The sequence below is a fragment of the Atractosteus spatula genome, chromosome 4 (assembly GCF_055471065.1).
Source record: "Atractosteus spatula isolate fAtrSpa1 chromosome 4, fAtrSpa1.hap1, whole genome shotgun sequence".
Classification (NCBI taxonomy): Eukaryota; Metazoa; Chordata; class Actinopteri; order Semionotiformes; family Lepisosteidae; genus Atractosteus; species Atractosteus spatula.
In genome coordinates this window covers 64,768,848-64,789,486 of record NC_142709.1, presented here as the reverse complement: position 1 = coordinate 64,789,486, position 20,639 = coordinate 64,768,848, and the positions used below count along the sequence as shown (strand labels likewise).

The window sequence follows — 20,639 nt, the reverse complement described above, 5'->3', positions numbered from 1 at the left end:
TTGGGATGCTGCAATTGCATTGTCTATGCATTAAAGGCCATAATTATTTGCCTTCCTGTGGTAAAAGAGGGGCTATATATTGAGATAAAAAGGAGTCTCTTTCCTGGGAGTGCTATTTGAGATGGGATTGGAGAGGGCAACAGTTCTCTGTATTGGCAGAGCAAACATTCTCCACTACAGATCACAACAAACTATGTGTGTGTTTTCAACGGCACACACACCCTTTCTCCCTCAGGAAACAGCCAGTGGCCTAGCTAGGGCTTGCACTCAGGCTGGACAATGGAAACAATGCCATTAGCTGGTGATTGTCAACAGCCTTTGGGAGAGTTACAGTTGTCCAAGACTTTAGTCCAATATTTGGAGAAACTCTTTGCAGTAACAGCTGTGTGACACCCAGTCTTCCTTGGCGTGTGCACTCTGTGTACAGCTCTTTAATCTGCTGAGGGCTCTGGCACGGGGCGACAGGCAGGTGAATAAACAGGCAAATTGTAAAACAGAACTTTCCGCAAAGGAAGCAGTCGAGTGCTGACCGACTTGTTCCATCCTAACTACTTTTTCTTTTAAATAAGTCACTTTTCTCCATAAACCGTTAGTAACCTGGCTCTAGTTTTCCTCATCCATATTTTTTAGCACCTTTGGATGTACAGATTGAATTTATATTTGAATTATGCTATTGAACTTATTTAATGTTGTTTACATTTACTTAATCCAAACGGCTTTATAAATTACAGGAGGCCATTTAACCAAACTTGAATTTGCTTTCCTCTTAGGTGTATCATAACAGCCTTTAAATAAAGCCCTGCTTATCAATATGTATGTTTCTTAACACAGTGACACAAAGAGTCAAGTGACCAGGCAGAGACTGACACATTGAAGTGATGAAGAAATAAATAGACAGTTTTCTTCTCTTGCATTAACTGCAGCTGCAGACTAAAACAGCCAGAAATTATGATAATGATTAAACAATAATTAGGAAAGGAGTATACGGAGCATATACTCTTAAATATCTTCCTTTTTTTAAGTACTTTGGTAGGGTCCTGTAAAGACTTTGTTGTTTTAAATTCAGTCAGCATTTACAAAATTATTTAAAATAGTTTTTTAAAATTGACAAGATTGACAAGCCAGAATTTTAATTAAAAAGAAAATAATCAAAGCCATCTATTGCCCAACACAGTTAATATATGGCATTGATGGTTTATGATTGGAAGACTATTGAATGTTTTTTATATAACTCAGCTTGATAAGTAAGATTTTGCCAAAATCATTTTAAAATTTGGAAACTGAATAAAGATACAAGAACGATCTAAAGGAGAACAGCGTACAATATGAATGACAGAAAACCTTCAGTAAAGAGCTGTGTGGTAACTAACCTACCCTATTTATCAATTCATGGCCAGTTCTCATTGAGCACAGCCTGTATCACTAGGCTGTAAAAGAAGCTAACATCAATATGAATTATCCAATATTATTTACAGGAACTTTATATAAACTCAATAGCATCTATGTAACACACAGCAGAAGCAAAAAGAAAGTGAAAATGACAAAAACCTGAATTCCACGGCATGAGCACAGCTAAATCAGTTCCCCATTCTTAAAGAGCACCAGTGGCTGAGCACTTGAGCACAGACAAATCACTGACAAAGATCTTACCCACATACTAATCAACCAATCTATATATTCAAACCCCTTTTCTACCAAACCAGTTTTATCCATATTTTATTTTTCAAACCACGCAAAAAGACAGAAAGCTAGTCTGCTCTCTGTATAAATGCCAGGGCTTTGCGTTTGTTTGCACAGGGTTTTAAGACTGCTAAGATACCATTCATGCCAGTCAAGTAATGTCACCAGACCCTTTTTGGTTTGGCCACACAGTGCCACTTTAGTAATGAAAGAAACCTTCAGTGTCTCCATCTCAGGACAAGTGGAGCAGTATCAGGATCCCTTTTCTAAGAGATCAGTCACACTGTGGATACACTTTCATCCTGGCAACCAAGAATGTGTATGGAGCTGTTTACCTAAAGGATGAGCTACTGCGCCCTGGGCCTCACCTGCTGGCCTCATAGTGGTCATGAATATGCACATAATCCTCCTAAAACCATCCCACCAGCCACAGCGCTGCCATGAGCCCCTGCCTTTCACTTGGTTGTTTGGCTCTCTATTATCCATGACAACTCTCATCTCCACATGAAAGTAGGCCTCTGGCATAAGCCACAGTGGAGTCTTTACTCCTGTGTTTCTGCTTCTTTTATTTTGGTGTATCAATTGATGTTTACTGGGCGACGGGTGCCTAACACCAATCTAACAGCAAGTCTTGTTCTCTCATCTGTTCCGTATGTGTGTGGGGGGGTGGGGGGATGTGGATTCCACACAAATTAGGCCAGAGATATAGGTTTGGCATTAGTAATTCATTGAACCCCCAATTTTCATTTTCATTTTCAAGAAGCTAATACAATTCTAATTCATTCCCACCTTTGAATTATTTTTATTTAAGATCTCTTAAATTAACTACAGGTTAATAAATCACTGGTTTCATAAGTTGACAAAATCAGTAAATAAACAACCTGTGTATATACTAAGTATTATTTAGCAGCTAAAAATCAACATTATCAGCTAATGATGGCTGAGGCGGCTGGAGTTCCTTAATCATCCTCTGTGTCAGACAGAACTCTGGGGATTCTAACCTCTGTGACCTGCTCTGATCGGACACCGAAACACACCCCATTACATAGTTAGAAGGCTGTACTGAGGATGTACCCAGCACACATAAATGCAAAACAAACACAATGTAGGTCCTAAAGTATGAGGCCCAAGGGAACAATAATCTAGTTGTTGGTAGACACCACGGAATGAAATCTGTTTCTTCCAGAGAACAGCTTCCACAATTACATTTCATTGCTGCCTAAAGCTGTTACAGCTGAACACTTGCACATAAGTTTTTAATTGGTGAAAAAAAATATCAGATTTGTCACACTGATCTGAGCACTTGCACAAGGTTTATTTTTGCTTTTAGGAAAGCACAGACTTGACTGCAGAAAACACATTGGGACCAAGCAATGTGTTTTTTTTTTCTCCGTGTGTATTTGAAAAATCACAGCATTCCTTTTGGAAACCGGCGGGCACCAGTGCGTTCTGCAGTGTGGTAAGGGGAGTGGTGAAATTAAGAGTGGTGGATTAAAAATTAACAATATGGACAGGTTTCGGTGAGATCGCTTGCCATCAAGAATGAAACGACTGCGAGCACTATTCATCTTGCCATCTTCTCCCCACACACACTCCCCGCCAGTAAAAATTGTTAAAGATGCGGTTGCTCTTCAGCCCAGGGTTACACAGCAGAACAGCGGGGCTGTAGGACAGTTAAGCATTGGTGACCAGTAAACAACAGGCAGAAGTTAGAGAACACTGCTCCTCTCCTCAGTACACCCCCCCCCGAGGTGGCTGGACGTGCGGTATCCTGCACGCTGGCACATTTCTGCTCTGTCGGCTGTGCACAAGGCCCTCCATTAACTCCTAACCTGTACAGAGACCATAGGGAACAAAGAGCAGGCCGAGATGTCCCATCCCTCCGACAAGGCTGCAAACAAACAGTAACACGGACACAACTGTCCACCCCCTGAATCACTGAATTTATTTACCTACCCCAGAGCCCATTCATGAACTTAAAAAAAAAAAATCAACAAAGAACAAGGCGGCTTTTTTTTTTAAAGAAGGGGAAAAATAAAGCTTTGGGGCTGTCTGCTACATTACAAGATTTGACAGGCCTTTACCAGTCCTCGGCTTCTTTGTGTCACCCAGATAATAGGGGAAGCACAAACTGAGCAACCGCCACGTTGTGCCTTGACTATTAGTCAACGTGACGGCCTTTGGAAATGCTAATGGTTGGTATAGTGTGTCCTCCCTGGCCTGAGAACATCGTTATCCGATAGCACAAAAGGATTTGGTGTGGTGGTGGTGGTGGGGAGGGGGGCTGACTTTTTCATTTCTTGAAGAAGCTGAATGAAGTCACAAATTGAAGGTCTAGCTTTTTAAAGGGGGGGGGGGGGAATATAATCATACTCTTTGAAATGGGAAAACTGAAAGTTAGCAAGGGCATAGAAGACCCATAGGGCTCAGCAGCTCGTACGCATGCCCCCTCCCTGACTGGGTTTCGGCATGCCAACAACAATTGCACCCTTGTGAAACGCAAGGGAAACCCACAAGCTAAAGCTTTATTTGAAAAACAAGACCTATACCCCCAGCGTTATCAATCAGCTGACCAGCAGAAGGATTCTCAAAACTGTGCTGAGGGAGAAGGGTGGGCACTTACCTAACCTCAGACTATAGTGGTTTACCAGTCATGGAGTCTACCTTGTAGCTGAAAAAGGTTTATGATTTTGTATACAGAAAATAATCTGAAATAAGGAGTATCTCTTGAGCTTTTCTTTACAGATTTATCCTAACCAGACTCTTTCTCGACATACAGTTAAAAGCAAAATAAAGTAAGTGCAAGCCTGATCCTCTTTACATACTGTGCTAATGGAGAACAAAACCTAAATTTAAGCTGGGGTCCCAATCTATGTCCTCTAATGGTTTAATCACAGGGTTCCTAGATATCCTTAAATCATCTTAAAATCTAGGAATAGTGATCCCTGAGGTTAGCAATCCCTGGTTTATGAAATCAGGATGCTGACAGGGATCTGCCTAAGCATCATGCTGAAGGAAGAAACAGAAGCAGAGATCCAGAAGACACTGTACAGACCATGCTTTAATAAGCAAACCTTGGGCACACAGGATTGAGGCGAACTGAGCAGATCTCAGTGTACTATACTGTACACTGCATGATTCATTGTCATGAAAGACTGTACATTTTGAATTGCCTTCACTTTTTCATGGAAAATGATGTTTTTATTAATGTCCTTTTTTCAACACAATCACGTTTAATAAATACAACACCTTTGATGGGATACAACATGCAAGACCTTAACTGGTAAAACAAAGGAATTCTACAACCCAGAAATCTTTCATGTTGATCAAAGCATTAAATACTGGAAAGAAAAGTATGTTCTGTCACTCTCAATTACTGTACTATATCTGTATATAGACAATATTTACTTTTTTTTCACCTTAGCAATGACAACAGGACTCATGATTTTATATATTGCAGTGGCATACCCTTTTTGACCAACAGGAAGTTTCCTGAACAATAAGTTTTTGGCCAAAAATAGGGAAGAAACAACTCAGCCTAAACAATATGCAATATGCAAAGAACAGACTTCCTCAAGTGCCATCTGAGAGTTTGGCTTAAATTAGGTTAAAATGTTTTAATATTGTAATACGTTTCCATGGAGTATAATTATATGAATAGCCTATAGTGCTGGGCAAATGTGTGTGTGTTGAGCATTTGGATTTAGAATCAGACTTTTTGAAACTGCAAAAATAAATGAAAGGTTTTCTTTCACATTCATTTACCTTGGGGATGGTGCTGGTCCTAAGTACTATGAATGCCAACCAAACATTTTGCATTGTTCCAAAATGCTCTGTTTAGAATCTTTTTTGCTCAAGAGGAATTTACTTGTTCTAGAAGATAAAATGCTTCCTGTCCCAGCTGCTTTTATTGACTGCCAGTGTTTAGGGGGCTTTTAAAACTAGGCGTCTAATGGAAATCAAAGCTGTATCCTAGCTGGCTGTGGCAGGAAGGATTCAGTTGCTTTTTTGATCTTGTCAAAGCTTTCTCTGCCAAAGGAACAACACACGTAGGCAAGCACATCAGGAAAAGACAGACAGATGACAACGTGACAGGGAGAAAAAGTACAACAATTTGATAATGGCATTATGCTCAATTCACTGAGCAAACAAAAGCAGAAAGTTCTGGAGTCTGTATCAATACAACTGTGTTATACATAAAGATATCCTTGATGAAAAAACACATTTCTCTTAGAATGTGTTTAAATGATCATTTTTTAATCTACAATGGGTATTAAAATAAAATACTAAACCTAAGTGCTGTATCGACAACAAAGCTGTCCCTTTTTACTTATAGAGAAGACATGAGTTTTAAACCAGTGAACCAATGAATATCCTATTCTAGAGACTGTTCCAGAAACATTAAATCACACAAAGGTGGTATCTACATGTATGTATGCTTTAGGGAAAGCAACCTTGCCACATTCACTTTGCTAACTAAAATAAATGCCTTCGGTCTTTAGCAGAACAAGAATGTAATTCGGTAATGTCTATCAGCTTCCATTCATCTGGTGGAATTCAGAGTAAAGAAGGCTTCAGCCCCAGTCTCTCAGAGCATTCAAATTACAAGCAGATCTGACTGCAGGCGATGATCCAGTCACAAGTTCCTGAATGTCTAGGATACCACTAGACTGAAGGCAGTTTCAGCTCCGAGAGTCTGTCTGTTAACACTCACTTCCTGCATCCTGAGATCCACACCACATTAGTTCAGAGACCAATGTGCTGAATCAGTAACAGATGTAGAATGGTGTACGCGTTTAATAAACAGCAGCAGGTCTTCCATAAGGGGAAAAAGCTTTTCCCTCTCTACAAAACCCCTATTTATTTGAAACAGGCCAAAACCAAGGAAACTTTTTTTTTACATTTTAACAGTTCCAAAATTGTTAGCATCTGGAACATACTTGGTTTGTACTGGATGCTGTGAGCTATTTTCAGAAATATACATATAGCTGTGATAAAAAAACCACAAATAAACTGGTGTGCTTCCTTTATCGGTGACAAACAGCTTTTAGGTGTGAGAAACTATACACAAAGTTCTACTTCACATTCATCTTGCTTGTTCAACAGGCTTAAATCCACCTTGTATTTCAGTAAGAAGATTTTAAAAGGGGTAAATCATTCTTTTGGAAATTTTGTGTGCCAAGGTATTAAGGCCATACAAATTAAAGGTGGGACGCAAATAATTAGCAGTAATTTACAACAGAGTATGAGGACATATTTGTCATCTCTGATCAGTGCATATTCTATGTGATCCAAGGTCTGCATCCAATGTCTCTGAAACAGATAAAAAAAGACATTTGATTTAATAAAGACTTACAAGTTGACTGAGTGCTGATTTCCATGACCTTAAGTGATGATTTTTACTTGATGGTCATTGTACTTCTAGAAAGATGTCTAAAAGGAGTGCTTGTTTTTTTATTTTTCCTCCTGTATGCTAGTTACTACAATATCATTGCTCCTTTATGGTTATCATTAACATACCTACAGTACATCACGACAGTCCAATGCATAGCTCCAGGGTATACGTAAGACTACAGTACTGTACCTGTTTCTCTACTTCTCCTGGTGAAGGGCTTCAATAAAGGCTTCAAGTTTCTCCTGAATTTCTCTGACCTTTTCTACAAAAATGAAAAAGAAAACAGATATACTTGATTATAACTGTGTTTTTCAAAGTCAAGTTGTAGGCCTTAAAATAATTACAAGAAGAACTCAATTTCTAGAGATTATTTGGTAAAACGTCTCACGTTCTAAGGAGTTATTTAAAAGATTTCTCAGGGATTAGAACAGGTACCACAATCTCATTCTAATGTGATTCTTCCTCTCTTTACCTGTTCTAAAGCATCAATCAAGTTGGTCATAAAAAACGTAGCTTCTGAAGGTGTTAACACTTATGAAATAGGCTTGGCTCTTATAGCAAATGCAGCAAACAAATATCATGTTCCCCAATCTTTCTTGCTAAAATAACTCCCTGTCTTCTTTCTATTATACTTTTTTCTATCTTGTATCAAGTACAGTGCAAGAGCAGATGGTACTCTCCTACTGACAGTTTAAAAAACTATAAAGGTGCGCTTTGATGCTGTAAGTAGATCTAATAATGAATAGAGGGTGTAAATTTCCACTTAGCCTGACAAGAGCAGTAAAACATAACCTCATTGCCACATCAAAGACTGTTCTGACAGGTCTTTTGTTTTGGATATGGAACGTATATCGAACGTATAAGCAGTAAGACTGAACAAGGCCTTTTTGGCCAAGATGGAAATAAATTACTTCGGTATCACTTAATGCATGTTTTATTATCATTTTTGATATTCAAAACCTAAAAATGACATCCCTCGCTTGTTATTTTTAAAAGAACCTCAGGTAAGAAAACCTTTTTAAAAAAGTGATCCCATTGTCCCCACCGCCTTCCAGAGGAGATGCTTTCAGATTATTAACGTATAGATTCATTTGCACGTAAAATACTGTGAAAACTAGAACTGGCCTGATTGAAAGAGGACACTTTCATGCAAAAAAAGCTAGGATGCATATCAACATTTCTCCATTACACTCGCATTGTTATACATTTAACACAAATTATGATGACTTCAAGTCCAAACAGAGAGAGCTTTAAAACTTCTTTAGTTTGGCTGTGGAGAATGCATAGGGTTTGGATCCCTGGTGCCCACAGAGCTCGTAGAATATTTTTATGGATCTCGATGGCATATGCAATTGTCTCAGTCTAAGGCTTCTATTTCCCTTCTATTTGCAATACATGCAGTGGAATCATTAAAAAAAACCTTAACGGAAAGCACTGGGAGCTGTGAAAACATGTTCCTTCCCTTGGCGGATGCTAAAAGAAATTCCTTCTCCTTTGATATTCTTAACATATCAGGAAACAAAAGGAGCTCGGGAACGATTACAGCACCTAATAAAGGTATTAGTGAGGGACATGACTCTTTGACATCGCAGGTGCAGAGGTGAAACCCAATATAGCCTTCCAAAGAAAGTAGAATGAGAGATGCTGCTGAGAGAAAAAGTTTTGTTTTTTCTTGTTTATTAAAGGGAAGAGACATGTCAGTAAGTCACTCGCTTTCCAGAATGCAATGTTTTTTTGTTTCTATTTAATTTTAATTGTGCTTACATAACAAGTCTATTTGAAAGCGATGCAACCCTATAATATGGTTAAGTCTTGTAGATAGAGTAAAGGCAGTTGAGCTCTGAAACGAACAGAGCTCCAGGGCTTTCCATGAAGTAGGAGCTCATGGAAAATAAAAGGTAAAAAGCCAATGTGTAAGTCTGCTGACTAGGAAGTCCTCCCAATGAAACAAAGGAAATTAGAAGGTAAACACTGAAATTGTACTGCAAAGTTAATAATTCCGTTATTTCATATATAAAGCTAACAATGTTCAAATAGTTTATGCTGATCACAGACACAACATTTGCAAGCTTACAAGTAAAAAGTACCACATACAGATCTGTAAATTTCCTTATTTGCTTTACTAGCAAAGAAGCAACTGTTCAACTAAAGTGTCTGGCACAAGTGCTCTTCGCTTTTAAGGAAAAATGATTTACACAGGAGGCGGTAAATCATCTCTGTCAGTTTCAGAGAGGGAAGGAGTTAACAAGGGAAGCTCCCTGGGCCATAAACTGCACGAATGTCCCAAGGGAGGAAGATACCTATGGAGTCCTGCTAAGCCATAAATCTCCACACAGAAGCCTTTTTCACCATAAGGAATAAAAGTACTGGTCCCTTACTAAATAAATCCCCTAAATAAAAACCACTACGTTATCACTGACCAGTTTTGGACAAAACTTGCACACAAGAAAAGTATGTACAGAAGGAATAATTTGCATTTTTTCCACTACAAGTAGGAGGTAATGTTAATTTATAACTAATTTATAATTGCCAAATATAAAAACAATTCCAAACATAAACGTAAACATATTAAGAAGTGTGTAAAGTAGTTTAGTTTTGTGGTCATTTGTAAATGCTGTAGAAAGAAAATATTTTACTAAGACATTGCCACTGCTGATACTCTATTATTAAAATGCAATGAAATTACACAGTTTATCACATAGGCAACTATCAGCAAAGGAACCAGAAAACGTTAGTTTATGAACCAGTATTGATGCTAAAAAGTCCTGTCTTCTGCTTTTTTAACAAACTGCATGGAAAAAGAAAGACCAAAAGTCGTTTAGTCACATTTAAACAGCTTGAAAGCTTTTAATAATCTCTGGACACTAAATTAAATGAACAGGAATTCTTAGACATTTCTAAGACAAGTTCTATATTGAATGTAACATATCAATAAAATATAAAAAATATAACCCACGACTGCTTCCCCCTGAACATCACTCATTTTGATGTCAACTTGTGTCTTGTGTTTTGATAGAGTTCTCAAAGGGGAAGACTAATCACCGCTCCGAATCAGGATCTAAGTTTTGTCTGCTAACAAGAATTTATTCCCAACACATCTGTAGAAGCATGTCTTTCTCCATTTGGTACACTGCAACAGAATAAAATGGAGGCTATACAGTGTATAGAACTGAACAAGGAACCGGGATTTAAAACCTGAGTCTTTAGATACTATATGCAGTATATATTTTAACTGGCTACTTGAACAACTTGCACAAAATTTTAAGATGACTTTAAAATGCTTATACTTTATTTTCAAGTTCAGCTACCCCTGTTTACAAAAAGCATAACATGTATTTGCCTGTCTGTCACATCGTTTTTTTTTATTCAATTGCAGTTGAATTCCTAGTATTAAATTGTTTACTTAAAAAAATCCAAAAGAACCAGTATTAGTATCAAACAACGAATCACTGTAAGAAAATATCTCCTTATAAAAAAACATCCTAATAAATGGCCAACAAATTTTAAGAAAGATTTGTGATTTTAAAACACAAAGAATAAGGGAAGTAAATTTCAGGGGGTCTATACGTTTTATTATTTAAGAACACTGTGTGAAACAAGGATAATTATTGTCTTCTACCATCTGTTTTTTTAAGGGAGGAATGCAACAAAATGGGAAAGAAAAGATTGAAACAAACCATTCTTTAAAAGCGGGGAGGGATGGTACACAAATGCATAGATTCCCTGTCCCTGTGCATCTCCAGAAAGCAGGATCTGAACTCCATTTAGTCCCTGTTTACCTAAAAGATGAGCCGCTAGACACATCAATTCATGAGCTGCTTTATCTGGTCATGAATATTCCCATAATCCTCTGGCCTCTATCCCAGAAGCCCTTTTCATAGGCACTGCGCAGGACCTTTTCCCATTCAGGACACCTCCGAATCCCCCCATTCAGGTCCCTCTGCCCTGATCTCCACATGAAATGATATCTCTTTCACTCCCACTTTTTCAGCTTTAAGCTCCCATATGCCCATTGCTGCAGAAGCTGGTAAAGACTATAATTGACCTGTAATTAGAGTCTGAAACACTGTGGCTGAAGAGAACACCCAGCCGACAAAAGGGAGGACTGTGGTATTAAGGGAGGGTTCAGGGCTTGAGTTCTCGTGAACCAAAAAAAAAAGAAAAAAGCACTCTAATCCGTTTAATATAGAATACCCCGCAATATATCTTATGAAAAGAAAGCAGACGTTAGAATTAAAGCTATATTAAAAAGTGGTAACAGGCTAAGCTACAAGATTTCAACAGTACACATTTGGGAAATGACTGGCCGTATTTTCACGTGATCCATGACTAACAAAAGTTGTCTATAAGGGTGGAAGGAGGATTAGAAAACATTTCTGAACTTTCATGCCACAGCTGGATTTTTCTGTATAAGTGGCTGCCAAGCCAAAGGTACACCATTGTCTGTTTCCTGCAGCTAAGACTGAGGAGAAGTGATGACATACTGTTCTAATGAAACGATTCTCAAGACCTGCGGTGCTGCTGAATGCGTCTTAAACCCATGCAGTATGTGTCTAACGCACATTTAACTAGACTTGAGAGGTGAATGCAAAAGTGCCACATAAAACAGGATGTCAACAACACAACACCCAGACAGTGAAAGCCCACAAATCACCATGTGGGCTTATCTTTTAAACAGATGCTGTTTAAAGCATGGCGCGATGGAGGAGGCATGTCCTGATAGTTTCATTTCCAAGAAAGGGTAGCAAAAAGTCACAGTCATCAATTACTGTCTATGTTTGGAGCTTTGCTGACCACTGTGCTTGTCAAAGCCTTCAGGATTCTGGGATCAGTAGTGTTGCTTCTTATTAAAGCAGACCTGCAAATGGCTTTCACTAGAGTTCCACTAGAGAAGCATACTGTACATATAGAAAAAAAAACATTTTCTGAATTTTTAGAGAGATCAAGCCAGGAAAGCAAACAACAAAGTAACTTTAGAATAATCTCTTTTAAAGGCTTACAGATTTTGTGACATTTTTAATAATTCTTCTATACTTTGCATTACCACCAAAATATGTATCCTACTATAACTAAAAACACTACTATGCATAAAATCTAAATGATCAGGCCTTGGAGCAAAGCAAAGACTAAAACAGAAGGTATGCGCCTATACACAGAACATAACAGATACTGATATTTTTTTGCCAAGTTACTGTAACGTTACACCTGGTACAAAACATTTAAGAATTTTAACACAAATTACATCTTCGTGTATAACAAAATAAGAGTAACAGAAAAATTACTTTCTGTTAAGTAAAATGGCCTCAGACACTTTTCAAGCTTCTAGATTTGTACTGTATGTACAAGCCACGATATATTGACTCCCAATCCTTAATGTAAAAAGCACACAAAGTCCTTGCAGGACATATTTTCTCAGAGATAAGTTACAAGCGAATGAGTATAAACGTTTCTTCATGGGGTATTCACGTTTTGCTCAGGTCCAGGTGTACAGTAAGTAGACCACCCGCTTGCTGACTCTAAGGGATTAGGTCTTCTCTACTTAAACATCATGTGCAAATCTGAACTGCTTCCAGTAAGTATTTAATTACAGAGTAAAGATGGGTCAAACCCATCTTATTCTATGAGGGCAAGTCAGAGCCTGGCAATGTTACTTCATTTACAGTGTAGCGAGAGGACAATAGAGCCCTACATGACTGAGGGATCTGAGTCCCTGACACTGGTTATGCCTACAGTACATGCTCTGGCACGCAAACTACCAATTGTCATTCTTGTTGACTATCGGTAGTGACCCTGCACAGTGTCTGCAAATAAGGACTACTGAACAAAAAGACCAAGATTGTTTCAGCAAATAGAGATGACGTTTTTATTTTGTGTAGTATTTTTTCTCAAGAAATTACATTGTGTTTAATTAAGATATAATAATGATTCTGTTTCTTTTCTTCTTCAGCTTAAAAATCATAACTTTGAAATTTTGGTCTTGGTGAAAGCTAGTGGTAAAATAACAGGTAATATTTTTTAACAAGAAATTCTCAATGATTAACATAATATTCTATATTTTAACCCCAAACTGTTTAAAGGTAAAGACATGAACTGAAGCTGTACAAATTGTGGAGCAGGTTAACTTTTTATTCTGGGTATTTTAAACTGTGGACCACTCTTACACTGTACCACTGGTTTGGAAGGTCAGGTCACCTCAAGGTGTTTCCTGAAGGGGCTTAATTTACATGCTCGCCACTAACATTAACAATTTTTTTTTTGTGAAATGATTTCCTGTTGTCAAATTGTAACTGTGAGAACACAGTTAAATCCACATTCACAATAATAATGAATAAACGTCTTTCCACAGAGCACCTTTCAAGATTTAAGGAACAAAATATAAGGTGGTCAAGCCCTGACAGCTAAAGAAGGCAGAAATAGGTGTCCGTTGTGTTTTTCCTCAGCTATGTGTCTTTTTCTCCTGCTGGATGCTGCTCACAGGAAGACAGAGAGGTTTGCGCCGGCCTTTTTTAAAACTTCTTTAAGAGAAAGGAAAACCACCCAATGTGCTGCCCTTCAAGAGGTAGTGCATCATTCATGGCCAGCGATGACAGATTTATATGAGCGGGACCTCCCCCTGTTCCTTTAAGGACCAGAAACAGATGGGGAGTGAATGGACAGTCGATGGGTCAAGAAAACACCAGGGACGTGTCTGTTTGAGGGCCGCCAGTGTGTTTCCCAGCCTGTGAAAGGGGGTCATGACTGTAACCACATGGCTTGGAGCTGGAAAGAGCCTTTCTTCCAGCTGTTACAAAGACGGAAGCCGTTTCCCATTCCGCTGTCAGCGTGCTATAAACATCTATTTGTCAAAGGCAGCTCTAAAATGTGCTTTTAACATCAAGGTTGCTGTTCACTAGGGTCCTGTTCTACAACTGCTGTCACCTTCTGTGTCTGGGGCTGTGCGTGTTCAGGGAGTGTACAGGGGTGTGTGAAAAAAGCACACTGACACAAATAAAAGTGCACAGTACTTCCGTGTCAAATGAAATCCATGTTTTGACAGTACATAATGTGCTGTTCTTTGCCCAAATCCGGTGTGAGGCATGAGGAAAATTCATCATGTTAGTTTATTAAAAACAGCAAATGTCCCTTCAAGGGAAAACAAATGTATTTTTGGTGAGTAACATTTAAGGGATTCATTCTTAACTGGAAAGAAATTTGTTAAAGGTTCATTGTTGATGTCACGGCTTAGAAATGCTGAACAAAGGGAAAAACTTCAAGGACAGAACAAAGAAATATTCATTAATAACTTACATCCAAGATGCTACATTCCTCTTTTTTAGGAATTAAAAGTAACCTAAAAAAAATGGGAAACAGGCGATGAGGCTTTATGAAATTCAGAAGGAAGATGATTAATTGGAAGAAGGCAAAACGCAGAGTTACAGCTCATTAATCTTTGCAGGAAGCCTGCTAGTTTCCAAAACTTTATGGAGAGCATATTATAAGGCCTTAGTGTTCTGGCCGTCTCAAGTCGGGATGACAGGTCTGACAGCAGTTCTTTTTCTCATTTTATTGGATTTTTGTCTTAATTCCGCATTGGAGAGCATTCATCTGACATACTGGAAAGAATGTCTGTCTGTAAAGCACTACTGCAAGTGCCATCATGTAGGATAAGGAAAAAGCACCATAAATGTAGTTCTATACACAATGATCTATGTAGCGTTTGCATCCTCTACATACTGTACCTCTTAAAAGTATTTTTCCAAAATGTCTTATTAATTCAAATAAAGTAATTCTTAACGTAAGGAATTGTAATGGATTACTTTTTGAAAGTAACTTTCCCCAACACGTTCTTAATTAATGCAATGGATAGAGACTTAAAAATCCAACACATTCATAATTTCATTGACGCAAAGCAAAAGATTTTAGCTTATTTTAAAAATTAAAAAGCTAGCAAGTAGTATTCCTTATTTATAAATTCAAGAACATTACCAAGTCACAAAATTCAAGTGGAGTGATTCATTGTTTCAGTGTAGACATTCCTATCATTCTGGCCAGTGCAGTCTTCTCTTTCCTCACGCAACATTGCTTATACTAAACTGGCAAAAGACTGCATTCGTGTTCACATACATTTTTAATGAAATTCTTAAATTTCTCTGAAATTCCTCAGTGTCACAGCAGGCAGGAACCCCAGTACAGTTTTTCCCCTGTTAATATGTCTAATGCACTTCTTTTTTTAATAATAAGTGTTGCAATTAAACTTGACTCAAAGGAGAGGAGGATAAGGGTAGCATTATACTGTAGATATAGCTACACAATAACATACCAGTTATAATAAAATATAAATAAAATACACACTCATGAATTAAAATATTTCCTTTCAACAGTATAAACAAAGCATTTTTGGAATAGAGGGAGCATCAGTATAAAATAAGAATAATAGAGTATACATAGTAATGTAATAATAGAGTATACATAGTAACTGAGTCGCACATAAGTACAGTAAGTTATTAACCTGACAGCTCCTCACCAGATAACTGGATGGCTACAGTTGCTTATAGAACTAAAAACTAAAATTAGGGTAAAAGAAGCATGTACTGTATCACTAAGATGATTCATTTTTTTTTAAATTCCTTAAAAACTCATAAAAGGACACAGAAGACATGAGACAGAAGGTGAAAGCATTCCAAAGTGCAGGCCCAGACAATGAAAACACTACATATACCCTTCGGACTGCCACACATGACACAGACTGATAATAATTCACTCAACTTTGGACTGGGTTTGTGAAAGAGAAGATGTAAAAGAAGAAGAAGCCTGCCTTTTATCAATTCAGTGTACACTGACACCCCATATCAGTTAGTGTGGTCAGAACATGCAAACTGAACAATGCAATCTATAACCAATACAAAAGCCCTTTATAAGTAATGAGATGCTCATTTCCATCCTAGGTAGACGGCATGGCAGGAAATATCCCGGTTTTTAAATCCAGAAATAAAAAGTGAAAGGCTGGGGATGCACTTCCCTATTAGCAAAAAAAAAAATTACAGTAAAAGGCATAGCTTAAGCAAGAGATCCGTCATTAACCACAGCTTCTGGATGACTGGAGAAGACTGATCTTTCTGCTCACAGAGTAAGGGAGAGATTTTTCCAGAGGGCTGAGGTGGTGGAGGTGAACCAGTGCAGGAAACCCAATCTGAGAACAATCAGATGACAGTACACCCCACTGCCAGTTTGTGGGTTAGGAGGATGACTTCAGTATACCATAAAGATAGCTGGTGTCTGAACGGTAAAGGATCCATTAAGCTGCATGAATGCATTGAGAGAGTGTCTCTGATTTTCAAGTTAAATGCAAAAATACCAGCTCAAAACCTTCCAATAGTCCATTTTAAATTCTCCAGAACAATACTGTTTCCAATTTCAAAACACTACTTATTAAGACAGATGCCAAAGCTTTGGTTATCATACTAAGGCTCTTAATATTCTACAAATACCCAGTACCACGATGATCCCTAATGCCTAATGATGAAAGTGACACAAGACTTTTTACAGTGGTTCTTTCATTCTTACTGCTCTAGAATGACTAGACTTATTAACAGAGAAGCGCAGCAATCCTAACTGAAAGTTTATAAATTGAAAAGTTCAGGTGCCTCCCACAGCGACACACTTTCAAACCTAAATTCAAGAGCTTAGAAACAGAGCCAGGAGGTCGGCCAGATATTAACAAGCAAAAAAAGCTTCCAGTCTCACAACAATTTATCACTCAGCTGCTGTGTTGACTTCTGAAGATGCAGCCAGGCCTTGAGGAATGCATGAGCTTACAGAGGATCCATTTTATTCCTGTCTCTGGTGCTTAACAGCTGATAATCAATAACGGTGCTTCCAAGCAGCCTGCCTCCATCTGTGGGGAATTCTCACAGACGGAAACTGTTGACTGTCTCAGGGAATTTCATCTCTAGGGTTGGGGGGAAGGCTTTAAAATTTCAGGATACCTTGACACAAACCAGCACACCGCTTTATCCTATTTTATCAGTGATGAGCCGCTACAGGCTGTTAAGGTGTCAGGCTGAAGAAACCTTTCTTGTAAACAGTTTACACAGCACAAGGAAGGTTACACAGATTGCAAAACGTGTTTGTTCAAATGCATAGAAAGACATTAATGTTCACATTAAAGGGATTTTTTGTTTGTCCATTTAACTATCAGTAAGACAGCTTTCAAATCTGTGTCTCACCAATGTCAGAACTTACTGACATAATCCATGTGAATCAAAGGCCAGTTTATTTTTTTTAACTGACATTCAGGCAGTACTGAGATGGGAATTCTTCGCTGTGCAAGCAATTATTTGGCACCAGGCAGAAAATTTGGAAAATCACCCCTATTAAGAACGACAACCGATTAGTTGGTTTCTCTTATCATTAATTACTAACAGAAATATAGACACATTGTGATTTAAGCAATAAAAAGACAAAAAATATATGACACTTGATGACTGAACTAAGGTCAGCTCATACTGATCACAGCCAGGCACAGTTTCAGCAGATGTATGTAGCGTAAATGACAACATATTGTTTTTTTTTGCATTTTGGACCAGTGTTAAGGGACTAAAAACTTGTATTTCAACACTTAAAAGAAAAATATTCAGCATAACATACTAACAGCAAGAGGTAAAAAGGGTGAGCATCCCAGTCAATCTGTACATTAAGCTTGTTAACAAAATAACAATTTTCTATTGCTTATCAGAGTCCTGGCAATCATTACAGGGAGACGAACTTCTGTAAGCCCTCTGGCCAACATCTTTCAAGCAAAATCAGTGTGAAAAATCTGGGAAACATCTGGCTAAAGGCAGTGTGGAGTAGAGGAGTTAGGGCTCTGGACTCCTGACTTCTACCTTTAATTTAGAGCCAGGCACCTTGCTCACAATTGCTTCAGCAAAGCAAGCTGCAAACATCTATAAAAACGACTATTTTTAAGCTAAGTAAGTCACTTCGGATAAAAGTGGCAGCCAAGTATATGTAACTTCTACAGAAATCCTGCAAAAAGATAGACGATACACTTAACTAAATTCAAACATGGAGCTTAACAGAACCGAGCCTAGCACAACTGCTGTAATGTATTTCCCACCCCTGGAAAACAATACTGGGACATACTCTCATGAGTGTAAGGGAACACTCAAGGTTTCTAAAGGACATAGCCAGAGGAGGCACATTTTTCTCTTTGTCCTAAGAAGTGCCTGGTTTTCCCAGGTCTCGGGCTCTCAGGAGAGCTGTGCAGCGGTGAGCCCTGGTTCAGTTACTGACACCTGTGCAGGTGGCAGCTCTCTCAGCCTGTTGTGCTGACAGAATGACCCCAGGTCGCACCTCTTCTCCCTCGGTAGACACATACCAGCGGCCTTATTAAGGTCTTTGCTTTCCAACCCTCTGTTACCCCGACATGCCAAAGGGCTAACAGGACTGTTTTTTTTCTTTTATCTTTTCTCCTTCTCTTCTTACTCCAAACACAAAAACGAAAAACGTACCGATGACAACCCAGTGAGGAGAATTTAATAGCCCCTGAGTTCAGACCCCCCTGCCTGCAAAGCAACGGTATCTTCCCTGTTCAGTCTTGCAGTGTGGGCAGAGCGCTAAGAATTTTCTCTAAGCAGCATTCACTCCTTTATAATCTCCAAAAAACACAATATTAAGAAGTTGACAAATTATTGTTAATTAACAAAACACCATTATAAGTTTATGGTATAGTTTATCATTTGTTTTGCTCATACTGGCTTTTATTTTAACTGCAAGATTAAATTTTGCCTAGATTCTGTAAATTTGATTGCCTTCAGAATGAACACAGAAACACAAAAATAGCTGAACCCCATTTTTTTTTCTATTCTGTGAACAGCATCCAAAAGCAGAGGAATTCCTTATAATATTCTCAAACCACAGATCATCTTTTGGCCCGGGAGAAAATCTCAACTTCTGCTCCAGCTGCTGTTTAGCTCCAAAGCACGGTACTTACACCAAAACTTCTCACAGAGATGAGCCCTGCTTTGTATTCTGTTAATCAGGTTTATAATTAGGGTACTGGTGTTATTTTAAAATTGCTTATCATTAAATTGCTTAGTGAAATATACAATCTCACCATACAGTTACCATTTCAAAAGAGTGCTCTTTCAAAGTAAATCTGTTGACTATTAAACACAATTAAAATATTTCTGAATAATTTAATTGCTCTTATTATAATAAAAAGAATCAGACTTAATAATACACCTAGAACACACCAATATTTACCAATCTCTCCACTAACATGCACAGTGAAGGGGGAAGCAAGCTAGGGCATGTACAGTACTGCGTCTGGCAACCTGGGAAACTGTCTCTCCCTCTGAGAAAGCAGCCACCTGCTGCCTGGGTGATGTGAAGGCATCACGCAGAGGCAAACAGCAAACAGAGGCAGGAGGACAGGCGTGCTGCTGCAGACGCTCTCTAATCCGACATCAAAGCCCCAGTGAGCCCGGAACACATTGCCACCTTGTGCAGGAAGGCTGCAAGGCCAGGCAAGCCCAGGAATTCCTCTGCTTTGAAGAAGACCCAAGGAAACGTTAGCGCTTGTTGGTTTTTTTTAAGCTCTGTTGCTTTTTTTTATTAGAATACTATGAAAACCTAAAAAATGGAGGAAGTTAAATAAGCTTTTCAAACATCAGTTGACAGCTGATATGCCTTTGTTTGCTTTGGCAGTGTCTGAGGTGCCAAGAAGCCCTTTTGACTGCAGGAAGGACACAGTCTGCTTTTATGTCAGGTAATATACAGACAGGATTGCCGCACTGCACACACAGAATGACTGAGGAGACTGAGCAGTGTGTTCCCTTCCCATATATGGCATTGTACCGAAAAAATATTACTGATGCAGGTAAATGGTTAAACCAGGGTGCAGTATCTGTGTTCAACAGAGAAATACCACTGCTGTCAAATTAAATTACCTCAAATGAACTGAGAAATATGGAACTTAATACTTACATTTCAGCAATACACAAGCAGAAAAGAGCTTCAACAAGGCTTATTCTTCAGTTTTAAAACAAATTCATTACTTTTTTAAAACAATCACCTCCTCCGAACAAAAACATCTGAAAAGCTGGGCTTTAGAAATGTCATGGTCATGGCTTGCACTCACAAAAAAAAGGCCAATCACCACTTCTCACAAATTACACACTTACGTCTAACATCTAATCTAATTACATCTGGTGCATCCTCATCAGTGTTTTATTAAGGTTGCTTTAACAGGTCACACTAGAAAGAAACAAGAATAAAATTCCTTCCGAGAGTTAAATGCCACCCGCTCTTCCCGTTATAAAGTTTTTCACAGTTCAAAGACAACGTTTTCGACATTGGGAAAATTTGTTATTCTAAATACCCTGATTTTAAAAAGCCGTATCTGTAACAGCAAAAAAAAAAGTGTTGGCCCTGTCTCTTTCAAAGCTCCCTTTCTGAAACTGACAGGAAGATGAACAACTTATCGTTGAGAACAGGCCAAACAACGCTTTCTAATGCCACAGTTGCTCATGCTTCCCCCTTCTTTATTTTTCTCTCTACTTTCTCAGCTCTGATGCTGCTGTTT

General features: G+C 38.5%; 1 protein-coding gene across 4 annotated transcripts in view; it reads right to left on the bottom strand.

Annotated features, from left to right (window-relative positions):
* Positions 1 to 4,723: 4,723 nt before the first annotated feature.
* The window catches only part of opa1 (OPA1 mitochondrial dynamin like GTPase), a 45,005-nt gene continuing 29,089 nt past the window's right edge, over positions 4,724 to 20,639 (bottom strand). For all 4 annotated transcript variants that reach the window (XM_088913062.1, XM_088913064.1, XM_088913060.1 and 1 more), the window contains 2 exons: positions 7,265 to 7,337; positions 4,724 to 6,993 (listed from right to left, as the gene is read on the bottom strand). In XM_088913062.1, coding sequence (XP_088769188.1) covers positions 7,273 to 7,337 — 65 coding nt within the window. In that variant the 3' untranslated portion in view covers positions 4,724 to 6,993; positions 7,265 to 7,272. The remainder of the gene's footprint in view (positions 6,994 to 7,264; positions 7,338 to 20,639) is intronic.